This window comes from Solanum tuberosum, unplaced genomic scaffold (genome assembly GCF_000226075.1).
Source record: "Solanum tuberosum cultivar DM 1-3 516 R44 unplaced genomic scaffold, SolTub_3.0 scf00555, whole genome shotgun sequence".
Classification (NCBI taxonomy): Eukaryota; Viridiplantae; Streptophyta; class Magnoliopsida; order Solanales; family Solanaceae; genus Solanum; species Solanum tuberosum.
Window position 1 is genome coordinate 283,840 of NW_006239476.1, and position 18,813 is coordinate 302,652.

The window sequence follows — 18,813 nt, forward strand, 5'->3', positions numbered from 1 at the left end:
AAGACTCATGATCCTATACTCTTTGACAAACAACTTCTTATTTACGATTATTTTTTCTCCTGTTCTTATTTTCTTCAAGGAGATCAATATTAAAGACTAGCATTAAGTCATATGCTGATTTTAGTCACTAAGATGTGTTAAAACTCAATAGTCTCCAATGTAAAACTCAATAGTATCTTGTTGTCCTCCTAAGATTTTATAAAAGGTCGATTATGCAGTGATCAGAGATTGATCAATTATTTAAACTTGAAATTTTTTTATATTAATTTAAAATTAATATACAATAATATTTAATTTAATTACAATTATAATACATAAATAAGTTAATATCTTTGATTTTCGCGGTGACTACACTTTGACGGTTGGTATATTTTTTTGGCATTTTTTTTTTTTAAAAAAAATTCATTTTTTGTGGTGATTACATTTTGGCAGTTTTAATTTTCTTCTTCTTGATCATTCAAAAATTATAGGCCTCGAAATTGATTATTTTGTAGCAGAAATTTCAAATATATATCTAGTTCTTTTATTTTGAAATATTGTCTTTTATTTTTTTGAAATAATTTTTTTTCCAGTCATTACACTTTTAGCAGTGTTAAATTTTGGCAGCTTTTTTTCTTGAAATTCTGTTTTTTTATGGTGATTACACCTTGTCAGTTTTTAATTATTTTTATTTTTATGGTGATTACACTTTGGCAGTTTGTAATTTTTTTTGGATTCACCGAATTAAAAAAATTAGATTTCAAAATTAGTTATTTACTAAAAAATATTCCATTGTTATGTAGTTTTTTTTTTCCAAATACATATAATAATTTAAATCACTAAGATGCGTTAATCACCTAAGAATGGAGAAGTCACGTCTCCAGTGTAAAACTCAATACTTCTTATTTTGTTACCAGACTTTAAGGTCGATTATGTAATGGTCAGATGCGATCGATGAATTGGGGTTCAAGTTAACATCTATGATAATTAAATTTAAATATAACTCACTATTAAAAAATAATAATTTTTCACTGATCTTTCTATTAAAATTTGTTTAGTGGAATTCTCACAAATATTTTGATTGAATCAGTGAGAGAAAAGTAAAAAAGGTATTAATGTTTTCAGAAAAAAATTAGGAAGTTTCTCGTGAGAATTTGTTTCTCACTTTGCGTTTTTCCAAGTCAGCTTAACAGAAAATAAATGAAAAAATCATGTTTGATAGCACAAATTTACATTGATTGACTTTGATTTCTAGTAAAATTTATAGATATTTAATATATTTTAATACATTTCTATTCTCATCCCATTTTATTTATTTCTTAATTTTAAAGAGAAACTGACCGCTTAAGAAATCAGAAGAACTATACATCATATTCTTTTAATTTCTTTTTTTCTTTTCCTGATTTTAAATATGTGTAAAAACATATTTTATTTGGTCATTGTGGAGAGTCTATAAATAGTAAGTCAGACATTAGAAAGTCTACAAATTTTACAAACTCAAAGAGTGTTTCAACAATATGAAATCTCTCTCTATTTTCTTCCTTCTCCTATCTCTTTCTTTGGTAATTCTTCTTCTACTTCCTCTTCTCTAATATTCCATTCGTCTCTTTTTGAATTTTGAGATTCAAATAATTACTTTTTATGTACTTTTTAAATATATTATTTTTATTTCAAAAATTTAAAGATTTCATACCAAAATTCATGATTAAAATTAAATTATTTGACTCTCGAAATTCAAATTGTACCGTATAAACTAGGACAGATAGAGTAATAATTTGCAGATTTAATTTCACTTAATTTTATGTCTTCCTATATTTGGTTTAATTATTATTTTTTTCAGTTGGGATATGTAATTAGTGATGGTCCAGAAGAATATTGGAAGAGCAAAATGAATGGAGATCCAATGCCTAAAGCACTCAAGGACCTTCTTAATGATCAATATCAAGATTTTCCAATAGAAAGGAACAAATTTGTTAGAAATTTTGATTTGAAGGCTAATATTATTATTTATCATAATGATGTTGATATATATCCAAAAAGATCCAGGCCTACTCCTTAGGATGATCATTTTTCAGAAACAAAGGAAGAAGAAGCTCAAAGGAGAATAACTGTAGATCCCTGAAATTAATTATGCTTGATTATATTATATGCCTTTTTTTAAAAATTGTGTGTTTCTTAATTACCTAGTTAATTACAGTATTAAGCTTCTTGTTAATTAATTAGATGTTGTTTAGTTGCTATTTGTAACTATGCCTAAGTAGTTCCTTTTTATCAGTTGGTAGCTGATTTGGAGATGAGTTGTGCATATATTAAATTCTATATAAGTAATAGATAATGTTTAGTAGATGTTGGGAAGTAAGTTTTTTTTTTATATAAAATTAATACGGTGTTTGATTTGCTATTTAAAAACCCGCATAACTAATTATGTGTAAATCACAGAGGAATTTATATATCACTTTATGTTGGATAGAAGAGGGATAATATATATCAATTAAATTGTGCATAACTAATATTTTTATTCACATAAAATAGTACATAAATTTGCTCATAACTAATAACAATATTACTAATACATGCATAACTCTAATCATCTACTACACGATAATGTCTAGAAATTATTTCGGAAATTATGTAATTTTTTCACTGTCATTGCATATATTATTTGCATGACTAAGTGGGCGTAAAAAATATGAAATTTGGAGAAAAGTGTATTTGTTTTCATGATAAATGATATTTGAAAATTGAAATTATGTTTGAACATAAATATAAATTAATATTGTTTTTGAATTTTTGTGAATGATTTAAAGCAAAAATTATAAAAACAATTTTTCGGAAGTTTTCACAATCCAAAAAATTATGACAATTTATATTCAAACAATTTTCGAAAATAAAAATAAATATAAGTTGAATCTGGAACAATGTGTACCCTAACAGTTCCAGACATAAATTTGATTAAAATATATTGTTGACTTCTTATTGGCTTTAACCCGGCTAATCTTTAAATTAAAAAATAACAAGAAGAATCAATCCAACTTATAATAGAATAAATAATAGAATAAATTCATAAACAAACTTTAGGAACACCAGATTGACTTTTTAATTTTAGATCACGCTCCCTATTTTAGTAGCTGCATTTTCAATTATCGTTCATAAAATAACTTATTTTTAAAATGTGTTTAGAAATTAAACAGATAAAAGTAAATGACACAAGAGTAGTATTTTTCTTAAATGTAACTTATAATTCATTTGATCGTAAAACATAACTTAAAGAATTGGAGTTATTTGTTCCATTTATAAAAGGGATAATGGTCTGAAAAATATCTCAACTTTGGTCGGATTTGCTGTTGCGATACTTAACTTTTATGAGAGGACCTATTACCTCCCTAGACTATTTAATACCGTATTTTTACCCACTAAACTATTTAATAGTGTATTTTAAAGGTATATATATGCCCACGTGGACACATTACTATTTATAATTTTGCATTATTTTTATGTCCACGTGGGCAAATATATATGTTTAAAATACGGTATTAAATAGTCTAGGGAGGTAATAGGTCCTCATGAAAGTTTAGTATCGCAACAGTAAATTCGACCAAAGTTGAGGTATTTTTCAGACCCTTATCCCTTTATAAAATCAAGAAAAAATTATTATTCTATATATAATATTATTAGTAAAATATGTTTGATTCACATAACTAAGACCTTTTTAAAAAAAAAATATGTGCGTCAGTTAAAGGAATTCATTTTTGTCTTTGTTTTCCTTAAAGGTAAAATGTTCTTGACAAAGATAAATACTTCATCCGTTCCTTTTTATATGTCAACTTTTTAAATTGCACTTACATTGAGAATTTAAGTAACTTATCATTCTATCCTTATTTAATATTTTCTTAAGTCAACTTTTCAATAAATGATAATTTCAAAATTAAAAATGCATTTGAATGACTATTTAAACTTTTGAATTTATTTTTGGAGCCATTTTTTCACTGATTGATCTAAAAAAAATAAAAATTGTTAAATCTTCAACTTTCAAGATTATTTTTTATTTTTTCTCCGTCTTTTATTTTTACTTTGTTTGTTGAGATTTCTTTTTCAAAATAAGATTTAATAGAACGGTGAATGGAGAGAGTAATTAATCAAGGGAAAAATTATATATAATAGCAAACTATTAATTCAAATTAAATGCTATAAATTATACTTTTGATTTAATTGTACCCTATAGCAAACTATTGCTATTTTTCGCCACTCTCCCTGGTGGAATCTCGCTCGCCACTCTCGTTTGTGGCAGTCTCGCTCGCCTCTCTTGCTTTTATACAAACACAAATGTATAAAATGCGTTTGTGTTTGTATAAAGCGAGAGGAAATTGTATATATACATATATTTTCTATTCCCCTCTCTCCCCTCTCCCAGATCTCGCTCGCCACTCTCTCAAATCTCGCTCGCCACCCTCGCCTCTCTCGCTTATACAAACAGAAACGAAATGTATAAATTGCGCTTCTGTTTGTATAAAGTGAGAGAAAATTGTATACACACATGCAAATACGTATATATTCGTCATATACACTTATAATTATACAATATAAATATTTCCCTGCCCAGTTTTCTTTTGTCTTTCTCTCTTTCTCGTTTTATACATATACACATTATACAATTGATCTTTTGTATACAAATGCTTCTATTTGTATAAAGCGAGAGAAAATTGTATATACACATGCAAATACATATATATTCGTCCTATACACTTATAATTATACAATACAAATATTTTCCTGCCCAGTTTTCTTTTGCCTTTCTCTCTTTCTCGTTTTATACATACACAAATTATACAATTGATCTTTTGTATACAACTGTTTCTTTTGTATATGTATAGCGAATTATATAATTGTCTTCTTTGTATATGTATAGCGAATTATACAACTGTTTTTTTTGTATATGTATAGCGAATTATACATATATATGTTTGCTATGGAGCGCAATTATGCAAACTTTGTTTTAGTATACAAATATGAATTTTGTGTTTGCTATATGTGAAAGTTGCTCATTAATCAATGTATGAAATACTCTAATGAATATTAATCACTTATCAGTTTTCCTAAGTTGGTCAATATATATATATATTCAAGACTAATTAACTACTATGTCAAGGAAATATTAGGAAGAACATAGTAATTTATGCATTGATTTTATGAAATGACAAGTATTACAACCAATTATTTATAGAAAGTGATGACATATAAAAAGGAACAGAAAGAGTATAATTTTTAAGCGCAATAAATGTTCACTGAAACATATCTTATACTTTGATTTTGTCCTTAATTATTTTATTTTTTATTCGCATCAAAAGAACGATTTAAAAAAGGGGAACTTTCACATATAGCCATACAAAAATAGCCTAATTACTTTCCATAGCTATAGTTTGATAATTACAATTCATAGCTACATGTTATATGGAGGAGAGAGGCGAGAGAGAAGGGGCAAAGAGTGGGAGAAAGGTGAATTGTATATGTATATAGGTTAGATAATTGTATATTATACATATGTATTTGTATATTCTGGCGAATTATACATATACAAACGTGGCAAATTATTCAAACTCGAAGTCAGCCTGCGTAATTTATATATAATGTTAGTCGTGAGTGATAATTATAGCAAATTATAGCTATGATGAGTAATTAAGTAGTATAAGTTTGCTTAACCGCGTAATTTTTCCTTCAAAAAATACCGAGGCAAATCAAAGTTAAAAAAATTGACCAAAATAAATTAATTCGATGCATACTTTTCATAACCAAAAATTGAAAAAATCAATCAAAATTTGATAAATTTCTATTATATAGAAACATGAAAGGTAGGACGATCAAGGACAATTTCATAATTATGTTATCATGCAAGGTAAAATAGTAATTAGCATGCTTGATATTTCAGCAAACCACACCTTTCCATTCCAGATTGTTCTAGATCTTTTTCCTCTACTTCCAGATTATTATTATTAACAATTGCTAAGGCCTTAGAGCCAAAATGATGGATCATCTCCCTCAAATCTCTTCTTCTCCTAACGGTTCAAAGCTTATGGGTTACGAGTTAAATTAACTATACTGTTGAAAATCCCAATTTGAAATACACGACATATAAGAGGAAGAGAGCTGATAAAGCATAAGCCCCAAATATTTATGAAAGTTATCCATGTTTGGTGAAGAGCAATATGATACAATTTTGATTCTTTAGATCCTTGATTTTAGCTTATTATATGCTTATGTATTTTCTCTTTTCTGATATTGGTGTCCAGGTATAGTTGCGTAGTTTCGTGGCAGAGGAGAATTGTGGATCCTTCCAATGAAGGCCTCTTTTCTTTAGTCCGAGGAGAATTGCGGATCCTTTTCTAAGGTTTACCGTCTCAATATTTTATCACTTTGAATTTTTTGTCTGTGGCGTTTCTCACTTTTTCAAAGTCTTATATTTTTCTTTTGATGGTGTGTTGTCGTGACTCTATACTCTAAGGCTATGTTGTTGTTTTTATTTGTTTGTTTGTTTAGAAGTTTTAGATTTTTAATTTAAGGTTTGAATGAAAATTGGAGGATTTAAGAGTGGAATTATACTCTCTCATTCCACAGATTGATTAAGCAATCAAAAACTCACCAAATGCACATAGGATTGAAAAATTATTTTTTGATACTCAAATGACTGTTCCAAAATGTTATAGAGGGAACTTTGCATCTAATATGTAGAGTACCAACTCGAATATGAAAGTCAAAGGGATCAAATATGAATGATACTCTGAATAGCTCTGAATCATATAGTTGTAATGAGGTATATGATCAAGCTATATTTATCGAATTTGGAGATGGATGTTTGTTGTCCCCCCATTCTTTAGTCCCAATTCCCCTAAACAAAGGGCTGACATAGAACCAAATTTTTGTGTTGTTGGTTCTCTCCAAAGTATTACATTCTTGTAGATAGCCTTCGGTTAAATGAAAGAGGCCGGGTTGGCATTCCATAACTATGAAGGGATTTTTGTTTCTCAAGTATTGCAAGTTCATAATCTGATTGTACTTTATCTTGAACTCATATAAGATGTTATGTCTACAAACTAATTACTATTACTCCATTGCTAACTATGCCGATGTTAATAAATCCATTTTGTTCCAAAGAGGGCTATTCCTCCTTCCAGATCTCAATTGTCAGGAAACCATTCATTGCATAATTGTATCTGAATAGTTATTTATGCTATTGTTCCCTTTCCCCCAATAAATAGTTGTCAACTTGGCATGAAGTCTCGTATCATTTAAAAAAAAAAAGTAAAGCACCAAGAACCTGAATCCATAAACTAATGAAGGTAATTTTGAAATGTATGGTTTTGATTGTGTCATATCCACGATCTAACTTATGTTGCTTGGATCCTCCAAAATGTTGTTGCACCTGTGTTATATTGTCAAAGTATTATTAACTTTATCAATTCTTGAGTCTTGACAGTTGTACACGGTGAATTATATATTGTAACACGTGTCCCTTTTCCTTCAAAGGAAAGGAAGTTACGCTTTTTCTTCCAATGGCAAGGAAGTGTTTCATTCCTTTTCATCTAGGCTGTTGTGAAAAGTGCCAAAATCTCCAACGGTGAACTCTGAATGTGATATTTGTTTTTCTTAAAGTTGTTTCTCTAAGATCTGTGTTTCAATGCAAGTGCTGACGGTTGGGAATAGTCTATTTATGAAATTTTGTATGGAATGAAGCTTATGGTTTGTATATCTGCCATAGGGTAAAATTGTTGCCAAGATGAGCGAAGAGGTAATTCATTTGAACCATACAACATAAGTGAGGATCTTCTAAAACTAGAAGGGCAACAAAAGAACAAATTTGATGATGAAGAGCTAGAGCATCTTGTTGAGTAAAGAAGGTAACACTATTTACCTTTTTTCTTATAGGCCATCAAGGTTGAGTGAAGAGCTGAAATATGATTCCAAGAAAAGATTACTTGATTGGGGTAGTAGAATTTTTAATTACAGACAAGAAAAGGGGATTATGCTACTATGTTTGAATGAAGGTAATGTTCTTCATGGTGACTATTTAGTATGCGGTAGATACAGATTTGCATATATGATTTTTTTCGCTTATTAATTTCTATTCAAAATAGAAGGATTTAGCTTTGACACAATGTATTCGATTTTAATTCTCGGGAGAGATGTTGATATGGATTACTTAACGGCTATTTGCAGGTATTAAAATAGCGTGGATATGAATTTCAAGTTCATTTTGGCAGCACTTAAACCAATGAAAAAAGTACTTAAATCAAGGTGCTTTTGGTGTGGTGAGTTCTCTTCTTGGAGCTCAATTCTCTTGGAGAGCTTTTCGTGAACTTTTTTTTGTTAGTGTTTGGTCTCAACAGTTTTGAAAAAGAGACTGTATCACCTATCCTTTGTTGCTAGGAGTTTAATTCTCTCAGAGAGCTTTTGGATAACTATTTTTATTAGTGTTTAGTCATAGTATTGGTCCCATGTGAAAATTTAAAAAGTTGGTATGTTTAATATTTTGTTTAAGCGATTTTATTAAGAGGAGGTATTGCAAAGAGAGAAATTGTTACTTAATATGTATTGTTGAAAATTATTGAACCTATAGAGAAATGATTTTACACTGCAATGCATATTTGCACTTTTAGTATTCATATCTTTGAAATTCCATCATACTTCTCACTATGATTCACAGAAATGATCATGCTTTATATCACGGAGCTTCTTTGTTGATGTACCATCATACGTCTAATTAAGGAATGAAGATGTTTCATGATTTTCTCAATGAACTTAAAATTGGAGTTTTCTACCGACGACTGGAAATGCAATGATCCTCTGATTAGCACGGGCCAAGTCTATCTAGTTTGAATAGAAGAATGGAATGTCCACCCATATTTCACTATGAAATTTGGAAATTAATAGCAATAAATATAAATTAAAAAAATAGTCTTTACTCGTTCATAGTTCTAATTTCCAAAAGCATTGCTACAGCATTAGGGTTTTTCCCGCCCACTCCATATAATACATACTTAGCAGCAAATCGATCAGGCAACAATTTGCCGGCGATCGGAATGGCAGAGGAGGTGGAATTCCGGTTGTACAATACAATAACGAAGTATGGGGAACTTTTTCAGTCGACGGATCCAGGGAAGGTGAAGATGCATGTTTGCGGTGTTACACCGTAAGATTTCAGTCATATGGGCCATGCCCGGCCCGTGCCTATGTCGCCTTTGACATTCTCTACAGATACCTGAAGTAATTACAATATGATGTTGTTTAAGTCCGCAATTTCACTGATATTGGTGATAATGTAATTGGTTGGGCTAAAGAGAATGGAAAAGATCATATCCTGTTGTGGTCTATTTAGCCAGGAATATCTTAGGGGTCATTTGGTAGAGTGTATAAAAATAACTCTAAATAGAGTGTATTAATAATGTTTGCATTAGCAATGCATGTATTGGTTATGTTTGCATTAATTATGTATAGATTATTTTTATGTATTGTTTGGTTAGAACAAAGACAAACCGACTGATTTTGCCTTTTGTAAGGCTGGTGAACCAAGCTGTGATAGTCCCTGGGGTCCTGGAAGACCGGGCTGGCATATTGAATGCAGTCCAATGAGCGCCACACTATCTAACACATTCCTTTGATGTACATGGTGGTAGAATTGACTTGATTTTTCCTCTTCATGAGGATGAGATTGCCCAGAATTGCGCTGCTTGCCGGAGAGTAATGTTAGCTACTGGATGCATAATGGTTTTGTTAACAAAGATGGTGAGAAGATATCAAAATGTTTAGGGAACTTTTTCACTATACGTGAGGTTACTCGATTGTACCATCCCCTTGCATTAAGGTACTTCTTGTTGGGGGCTCACTATCGCTCTCCTGTTAATTACTTAGTATCACAGATAGAATATGCTTCAGAATCTGTGTTCTACATTTATCAGACCTTACATGATTGTGAACGAGCCTTGAGCCTTGCCATCATCAACAGTACTAAGTGGGGTGGCTGCACCTGTTGTTAGATTAAGGCCCCAGAATGCATCAACAGGCTGCATAATGAGTTGGAAACAAACCTTGCTGATGATTTGCATACACCTACAATAAGGCCCCAGAATGCATCAACAGGCTGCATAATGAGTTGGAAACAAACCTTGCTGACGATTTGCATACACCTACAATTTTAAAAGATGCTTTTCAGAATGCCCATAAACTTATTAATACTTATTTGATAAGCCGACATCAGTTTGTTTTGTCCCTAACCGAGATCGAAAAAGAAGTGAAGGCAGTGCTGATGTCCATTGCTCGCTGCTGGTTCAACTCGTGCTGATGTTTTGCAGCAGTTGAAAGAGGTATGTTTATATTTTCAATCCACACTTTTTAAGTTTGCAATCTGTGTTCTGTAAAAACTCTCTAAACTTTATGACAACAAACCACGTTATTGTTTTATTAACACCAGCTAGAAAAAAAAGGAAAAGATACATAAATGTATTAACAGATAAGGCACTAGTGAAGTAAAAGCTACTGCCAACATGGAGAGACTCTTCCTTCAAAGCACTTGTGCAGTGGTTATTTTTGGAACCCTCACTAGATTATCCAATGGAATAAAGTGACAGATAGGGGATGTTCCTGGCAATATACCGAGCACTCAGAAAGTTACAGGAGATGAAATCCTTTCAGAGATTTCCAAATGACAAACTGCAACTGCTCTCACTCTTTCACCATTTTCACCACCTAATGAAACCTTGAGTATACTTTTTCTAGCAGGGGAGTTGAGTGTGAAACATGAGTTGTGGACAGAGCTTTGATTTGGAGTTTTTCTCCTCATGATTTCTTGCACAAAATCATGCATTGCCTGTGAGGATGTGGCACAATGCTTTGTGTCTCCCTTGTAGAGAGAGACTATTGAGAAAACAAGAACCATTGTAGAAAAGTATTGAAGCTTGTTAAAATTCTTATTTGAGTTCTTTTATGATTATTCTCTCTCCGTTATAGCTTTGTTCTTCCTGTTAATAGAAGGTTATCTGGTAAATCATGTTATATAGGTCATTGCTTCTGGATTTGAATCCAATAATCCACATGTAACTTAAATTTTGGACGCATTGCAATGCATAATTATAATTTCCCTTTCTTTAATTGAATGCTACTATCTGCGTGTTGGTCGTTCACCATCATTATTATTCATTAGCAATATATTACATCCTGTAATTTTACTTTGAATTGGAATCGAATCATAAAATAAGCTATATCCATTGTCGTATCTTGACATACTGATGTCAATTAGTACAATGCTTTCTTCTTGCATTTAGTAACAGGTTCTTTAATATTTCTAAGCAGCACTTTTGAGTTGCAATCGTTTTCGTGTGAACTCCAAATTTTAATCAACTGTGGAAGTTCCATTAGCAGAAAATCGTACTGTTTTATTTAATTTGGATCTCTCCACAGGAAAGGAAGGTAAACAAGAGGTACACTGAAACAGTACAGAAAAGATACATGAAAATATTACTAGTAAACATACATGTAATAACAGGTAGTAGTAAAACACAAGCCAACAAGAGCTGCTATCTACATGGAGAGACTGCTCTTTCAAATCACTTGTGCAGTGGCGATTTTTGGAACCCATACTAGATTATCTGATGGAAAAAAGTGACAGATAGGGTATGTTCCTGGTAATATACCAAGCAATTGGAAAGATGCATGAGATGGACTCCACTCAGAGGTATCCAAATGACAAACAGCAATTGCTTCCACTCTATCACCATTTTCACCCCCTAATGAAACCTTAAACACTTTGCTCTTGCTAATTGTGTAATGACAGTAGAAAATCGCGTAAGCGTAAGGCATGGTATGACATGCCACCATCTTAGGAGTTTCTACTTCTTGTGGAGCATCCAAAATAGTATACTCTTGAAGTGGGGGAGTTGAGTTTGAGAAATGAGTTGTGGACAGAGCTTTGAATTGGATTTTTTCTCCCATGATTCCTTGAACAAAATCAAGCATTGCCTCCGCGGATGTGGCACAGTACTTTGTCTCTCCCTTTATATGTGGAGCCTCACATTCTCTCAGTGTGTCTTCCATGGCTTTCCCCTGTGGAGAGTTTCGAGAGAATGAGAAACGTTGAAGGATGTTTGGGAGTTCCTTTTGAGTAAATGGAATGGAATCAGCTTCTTCTTTGGGCAAGAAACTCGGAGAAGAAGAAAGATCCCTTCTTGGGAAGGAGACAGTTATTGTTTTCCCTATCTTTAGATCATCTATAAGGAAGAAAACTCTCAGAGAAGGATCTATATGATCCATATGGGATGATGAATGGATATGTTCCTTCTCCGTTTTTGCTTGATGATGCTTATTTTCTCCTTGGTTATTGTATATCCAATTGTGATTATCAACCTTGTTTTCATGATCAATGTTGTTTGATGATAATTGAACTCCGGCATTCTCTTTCTTGATTTTGTGATTGCCCTGCTGAGAATTTCCACCTTGGTTATTGTATATCCAGAAATAAGTGTCATCCTTATTTTCAAGATTCTTGTTATTTGATGATGGATGAACTTGGACGTCCTCTACTGTTTTGTGATAACCATTTTCTCCTTGGTTATCATAAATCCAAAAATAGACATTAGTCTTTTGGACATCATCATCTGGAATTGGGAAGTTCAATCTTTTGCCCTGTAGGTTCCCTTGAACCATTTTCCTACCTTCTGTCCCATAAGCAACCTGCCAACATCATACATATAAATCAAAACTTTGTATAAATTGTACCAATATTGAACAAACCATTAATAATACTGTAATACTATTAAGACTGACGAAAGTAGAGTGAAATTTACCAGCAGAATTAGGGAGAGAATACAAAAACCAAGCTTAAGATCCATTTGTTTTCCTTTTGAGTCCTTCAGAAACTTCCTGAAGTTTAGATATATAAATAGCAGAGATATAAAATGACCCCCGCTGTGCAAAAATTGAATCATACCGATAGAAGTGTTATTGGGTTAATGAGTTTTTAATGATTTTATTAAAAAAATTATTTGGTTATTGGTTCAATCTTTGATTTTTTCAATATTGAATTATTGAGTAAATCGATAACCCATTAAGACAAATAGACAATAGTAATTTATATTACTCTACTCATACATAAATAGTAATATCAATACCTTATGGTTACTACTTTTGTCTTTTAGCTTTCAATTCACATTATTGTCCTAGTTCTTTTATTTGTGTTGCACTTTTGTATAGTCGCGCCAAATTGTTGGAGAAGTAATATGATTATTTTATGTGCATTTTCTTATTGGTTAAATAGAAATCGAAACATTAAGGATCAAAAACCGATAAAAAATATCTTATTGATGTAGTGTATTTATAAATTGAAAACCAATAATACATAAAATATAAAATTAAATTGACTGATGCACACCCTACCCCCACACACAAAAATAAATAAATAAATTGAATAATGGAAATATTTGGACAATCAAGATGGCACTGTTTATTGATCTGATTGGAAATAATGCAGTCACTTGCATACTTTAGTCTATTTTTAGATGGACTGTTGTGGCAAGTGACAATTTAATATAGTCCGTGCCGTATCAGCAAATTTCTGAATAATGTCATAATCAATTATCAAAATTGTCCAATGAAGAACATATCATGAATGCAAATATAAATAATTAAGAAATAATTATTTTACTCTAAACCATATATATCGCGAATCGCGTTAGAGAGGGACATATATATCTGCCTCACCATATGCATGCAGGGTTAGCCCAAAATAGGGGTGTGCATTCGTTTTTTTGGTTCGATTTTGCACTATTCAGTTTAAATTTTTCGATTTTTGGTTTTGTAAAAGTGTAATCCAATTCGATTCAAAATAAATTTGGTTTCGTTTGGTTTTCCTTTATTCGGTTCGGCTTTTTTCGGCTTGATTATTTGGTTATATCAATAATTAATAACATAACCAAAGTAATAATGTTGAATCTCTTAAATATACTTTCTAATATAAATCATAAGTAAAACTTAAAACACAATACTTATAAGTAAACCTATTATAGATGTTCAAATATAAAATATAAACATAATCATGAGGAAAGGCAATAACCAAAAAGGGAGAAAAGTGGTTAACTCCAACTTAATTCTAAACCTAAACATTTATATATATATATATATATAATTCGGTTTTTTTGGTTTTTTTTTTTAAAATCTTAACCAAACCAAAAATCCAAACAAAGTAATTTATTAATCCAAAACCAATCCGAAAAACCAAAAAACCAATCTAAATAAAAATTCAGTTTGATTTGGTTTGATTATTCGGTTTATTCCGAATAGTGCACACCCCTAACCCGAAAGGACAGAAATGTATTTGAAATTTTCATAAAATTCAAAACTAAACATTTTAAGCAAGATTTTGATAATATCTGTAAATAATGATAAGCTTACCTCTACAACAGCAACATATTATTTCTAGCCAAATACATTAACCTCGATCTTAGAAAAATCTATCCTTAAAAGTCACCTCAAAACGTTTAGTGGTACAAAATCATGATTTTAAATTTTTGGACATTAATTGTTTATATAGTGATAATTGTCCTTTGCATTATCACGTGAATCATGGTCATCAAAGACAAAAATATAGAAACTTAAATAAAATATGAGTAGGTTGAAGAAAAGCAATCAACTAAACGTCGCCACTTCAAATCAATGCAAGCAATGTTGTTTCCACATGCCTATTTTCTTCAAATAAATCTCCTCGGTACTTGAATTTGATTCTTTAAAGCCGAGAACTCCATTCAATTAGCCGGGCATAAGCTTTGCTCATTTTCTCTTGATACGCTTACCTTGACCCTTTAGGTTTTTCAAGAAGTAGATACGGACAGGAAAATTCCTAGCTAGGTTCTAACTTTCCCCTTGACATAGTACTTATTATAAGTGACTTAATTTCAAGTTGACGAACAACCTTTTAATCTATATCGTTAATTTCAAGTTCACCAAACTATAATTAGAGTTCAAAAATGAATTAAGCATGCAAAAGGCTTTAGAGATTAAAAAGGAGGAGCGAATTAAGCTAACTAATCATACAAAGTTAGAGAGGCCAATGAAAACATATATTTACAAGTGAAACCAACATAAAAGACCAAAATTAAGAGATTCGAACGTGTAACACACCAATGAAAATATTTAAATTAACACGTCATGGCAATTGTTTTCCATTAAAAGAAAAATTACGCACATACTATTTACTATAATTTCAACTAAATAAATACATGATGTGTCTTCTTACCCACTAATATCACCAAATACCAATATTAATTTATCAGTACTAATATTTATTATTATTCATTATTTAGTCATGACAAATTATTAAAACTTGCTTCGTTTAAAAAAGAACAACTTCCTTTTCTTTTTAGGTAGTATCAAACAAAGAATGAATCTTTTCATTTTTTGGCAACAATTTAATTTTCAATTTTTCATGTGATATATTTACGGCCACAAGATTAAAATTAAAATATCTTTTTTTATTTTCTTAAATTTTGTGTTAAGTGAAACTAAGCTATTTTTTTTTTTAAAAAAAGTAATAAATATTTGGAGGACGAGAGGAAGTTGCTCGAATGGTAAGCACTCCTCACTTTCAACCCGAAGATTGCAAGTTCGAGTCACCAAGGGAGCAAAAAGGGTGAGAGCTCCTATGGAGGGATAAAAAAAAATAAAAAATTGGAGGGGGAGACATGGCTGACAATTGCATATGTGAGATAAACGTGTTCTGGCCCATGAATCCGAATTAATTAAACGAGCATTTTTTTTTATATTATATCCACTCTTAAAAAGGGGTCAAATCTAAATAGCCGGTGATCAAGTGACTTGATCCTTCGGATATCAAACGCGTGTATTCCCTCCATTATTAATGTCATATTGAAGTATCCACTGAACTCGTTGTTTGGTAGAGTGTTATTGGTACTCTTTTTTAATCTCTGTATAAGTAACACTTTATTGTGTGTTAAGGTGTATATTGCTAATATAATGGATTTTTATGTATTAGCAACACAATGATTTTAATGCATGTATTAACATGGTCAAAGACTCAATTGCCCATCAAAACCTCTTTTTACATCTTTTCTATCATAATAGTAGAGGGTATCTTTGTAAATAATTTTTTTTATGCAATGTTATTTTTAATGTGTTAAATCAAACAATGCAAAAAAATAATATATAATTAATGCAAGCATAACTAATACATGCATTGTCAGTGACAAACGTACCTTGTGCATGATGGGTGCTTAAGCACCCACTACTACTGTCTTTTATGACAAACTTTACTATTTATGTATAAAATTTAATATTTAATTGAAATGTATTAATTGAGCACCATTCTATATAGTAATTTTTGAGTTAAAAGAATTGAGCACTCATAATATAATTTTTTTGGATGTGTCACTGTGCATTATTAATGTATGTAAGCATTACTAATCTACTCTAACTATTATTATTTTTATACACTTTATCAGGTGACGTTTTGACATACACTTTGTATGTGTTAAAATATACTTATGTAAATAATAAATTTTTAATCCAGTAAATCTGACGATAATGATAAATTACGAATGTGAACCTATAAACTTTTAAAGGAAAAATCACCCCACATATATATTTAAGAGATAATATTACGGGTTTTAAAGCTACTTTTAAAATATTCTTACTTATAACGTTTAATTACGGGTTATAACAGATCACATTTTATTTAAAAATCAATTAAAATTTTACTTTATTAAATAAATAGTATTTTATAATTTTATATATATTATTAAATGATATAAATAAATAATCTACCATAATTATCTCTTACACATTTATAGGAAATTTTCCTTGATTCTTGTTCCTTTTTTACTTTTACATGTCAAATTCATACCCCTAATGTCACCACGCCTCTTCTAGTCAGTAACCCACCACCCCCACGTTCAAAAAGTAAAATTTTCCGTTGTAACAACTACCCATTCCTCTTTCACCTCATCAATCATATTCCATTCAAATCGTTTCTACATCTCAATATCACCTCCTAAATCAGAAAATATTCAGTCTACAATCAGAAAGAAAGGGCGATTTCACAATATTAAGATTCAAGTTTTCAAGATTTTCGTTAAAACATGTCAGAAATCATAACATACTTCTAGAAAAAGTCTCATATTAGTAGAAGCGAGTTCTACGGTTGGAATAGAGCCTCCGACGTTTAACATATTGACTCAAACGCCACCGCATAACAAAAATGCAACTCCAGCGAAAAAGGTTGGTACTTCTCAAAATAAGAAGCAGATTACAGGAAAGAAGAAGAAAACTCAAGCAAAAGCAGATTACAGAAAATGAGAAGAAACTCAAGCAAAGAAAATTCAAAGTCCTTCAAATCAGAAGGGACAAAAGAGGAAGGGGAAAAGGGTGGAACCCCCTTCTGATTCAGACTCAAATTTTGTAAGCGAGAAAAATATCAAAAAAATAAAAAAATCAACAAATGTAGAAACGGGTCAGTCATCAAAACCCTCCAAAAGAAGAGCAACAATGAAGGAGGCTTCGGAAATTACAATATCAAAAAGGGAAAAAAAATGGTTAGGGTAAATATTTTATCTAATTTATTTTTCAATTATGCATGTTTAAGATTGATATGAATTTGACTTAATATTGGTTTATAAATGTGGTATGCAGTATGTTTAACATTTGTATGAAACTTATTTAATTTTGGTATGAACTTTGTATACCTTTTAGCAGGAAATTTATCATTCAAAATCTCTCATTATGTCTATGAATGTGGAATGAAACATGAATAATATTGGTATGAAAAATGTCTTAATATTGATTTAGGAATGTGGTATGTAGTATGTTTTAACATTGATATGAAACTGATTAAATTTTGGTATGAAGTTGATACACCTTTTAGCAGAGAAGTTATTATTCAAAATCTCTCATATCTTTATATAAATGTGGTATGAAACAGGAATAATATTGGTATGAAACTGTCTTAATATTTGTATGAAGTGTGTCATCTAACTAATATATGTATATGAATGTGGTATGAAACAAGAATAATATTGGTATGAAACTGTCTTAATATTTGTATGAAGTGTGTCATCTAACTAATATATGTATATGAATGTGGTATGAAACAAGAATAATATTGGTATGAAACTGTCTTAATATTTGTATGAAGTGTGTCATCTAACTAATATATGTATATGAATGTGGTATGAAACAAGAATAATATTGGTATGAAACTATCTTAATACTTGAAGTCATGCATCTGACAAATGTGCCTCAACAAGAGTCAAGTTCAAAGTTTGTATTTCTATCTTTTAGTGATTTCATCATAAAAATTAATTCACTTTATTTCTTAAAATTATTTTTCTTTTATTTTTGTTTCAGTGATTGTGGTATGTACACATGTTTATTTGTTGAATATATCAGCAATGAAGTTTTTAATATGAATTTCATTGATATCGATGCAAAGTATCATCGTCAAAGGTACGCCACAATCTTATGGCAGTACGAAAAAACAAAGAACGATGATGGTGCGATTAGTGAGAGTGAAGTAACTGAAAATGTTGCTATCAAATTTGATGGACCCCGCATAGCAAAAGAACATGCTCCGGATACCAGCAATTACCCTACACCAAGACCACGAAAATCTAATTTGAGATAGTTGATTGGAGCTTAGACTCTTAAGTATTAGAAGTTTTTAAAGTTTTGGATGATATATATTTGTTTTTTCCTATTGTTTTATGTTTTGGATGATATATAATATTCACTGTTTTCTTCCAACTATATATAATATGCACTGTTTTCTCAAGTTGGATACTAACAGTA

General features: G+C 30.7%; 2 protein-coding genes and 1 long non-coding RNA gene across 8 annotated transcripts; 2 read left to right on the forward strand and 1 right to left on the reverse strand.

Moving 5' to 3' along the window:
- The first annotated feature begins 1,466 nt into the window (after positions 1-1,466).
- LOC102600017 (uncharacterized) lies at positions 1,467-2,337 on the forward strand. Its single transcript, XM_006365458.2, has 2 exons — positions 1,467-1,541; positions 1,820-2,337. Exons 1-2 carry the CDS (start codon positions 1,497-1,499, stop codon positions 2,036-2,038), a joined length of 264 nt encoding a protein of 87 aa, XP_006365520.1. The 5' UTR covers positions 1,467-1,496; the 3' UTR covers positions 2,039-2,337.
- Positions 2,338-5,899: 3,562 nt separating this feature from the next.
- Positions 5,900-11,073, forward strand: LOC102600338 (uncharacterized). Of its 6 annotated transcripts, XR_001472149.1 has the most exons (6): positions 5,900-6,167; positions 6,264-6,361; positions 7,730-8,015; positions 8,188-8,279; positions 9,528-9,832; positions 9,927-11,073. It is a non-coding gene; the product is annotated as an uncharacterized lncRNA (long non-coding RNA). The 6 variants fall into 6 exon arrangements; XR_001472147.1 differs by having other exon boundaries at positions 5,906-6,167; positions 9,528-11,073; XR_001472148.1 differs by lacking the exons at positions 9,528-9,832; positions 9,927-11,073 and adding an exon at positions 8,971-9,518 and having other exon boundaries at positions 5,906-6,167.
- Positions 11,074-11,378: 305 nt separating this feature from the next.
- LOC102601020 (BURP domain-containing protein 5-like) lies at positions 11,379-12,916 on the reverse strand. The gene is made up of 2 exons (XM_006365459.2): positions 12,807-12,916; positions 11,379-12,693 (listed from the first exon to the last, which is right to left on the reverse strand). Exons 1-2 carry the CDS (start codon positions 12,849-12,851, stop codon positions 11,566-11,568), a joined length of 1,173 nt encoding a protein of 390 aa, XP_006365521.1. The 5' UTR covers positions 12,852-12,916; the 3' UTR covers positions 11,379-11,565.
- Positions 12,917-18,813: the final 5,897 nt, after the last annotated feature.

Coding starts and splice junctions, on each gene's coding strand:
- LOC102600017 (XM_006365458.2), top strand. CDS start 1,497: ATGAAATCTCTCTCTATTTTCTTCCTTCTCCTATCTCTTTCTTTG. Junction 1,542..1,819: donor TTCTCCTATCTCTTTCTTTG/GTAATTCTTCTT, acceptor TATTTTTTTCAG/TTGGGATATGTAATTAGTGA.
- LOC102601020 (XM_006365459.2), bottom strand. CDS start 12,851: ATGGATCTTAAGCTTGGTTTTTGTATTCTCTCCCTAATTCTGCTG. Junction 12,694..12,806: donor TTCTCTCCCTAATTCTGCTG/GTAAATTTCACT, acceptor TGATGTTGGCAG/GTTGCTTATGGGACAGAAGG.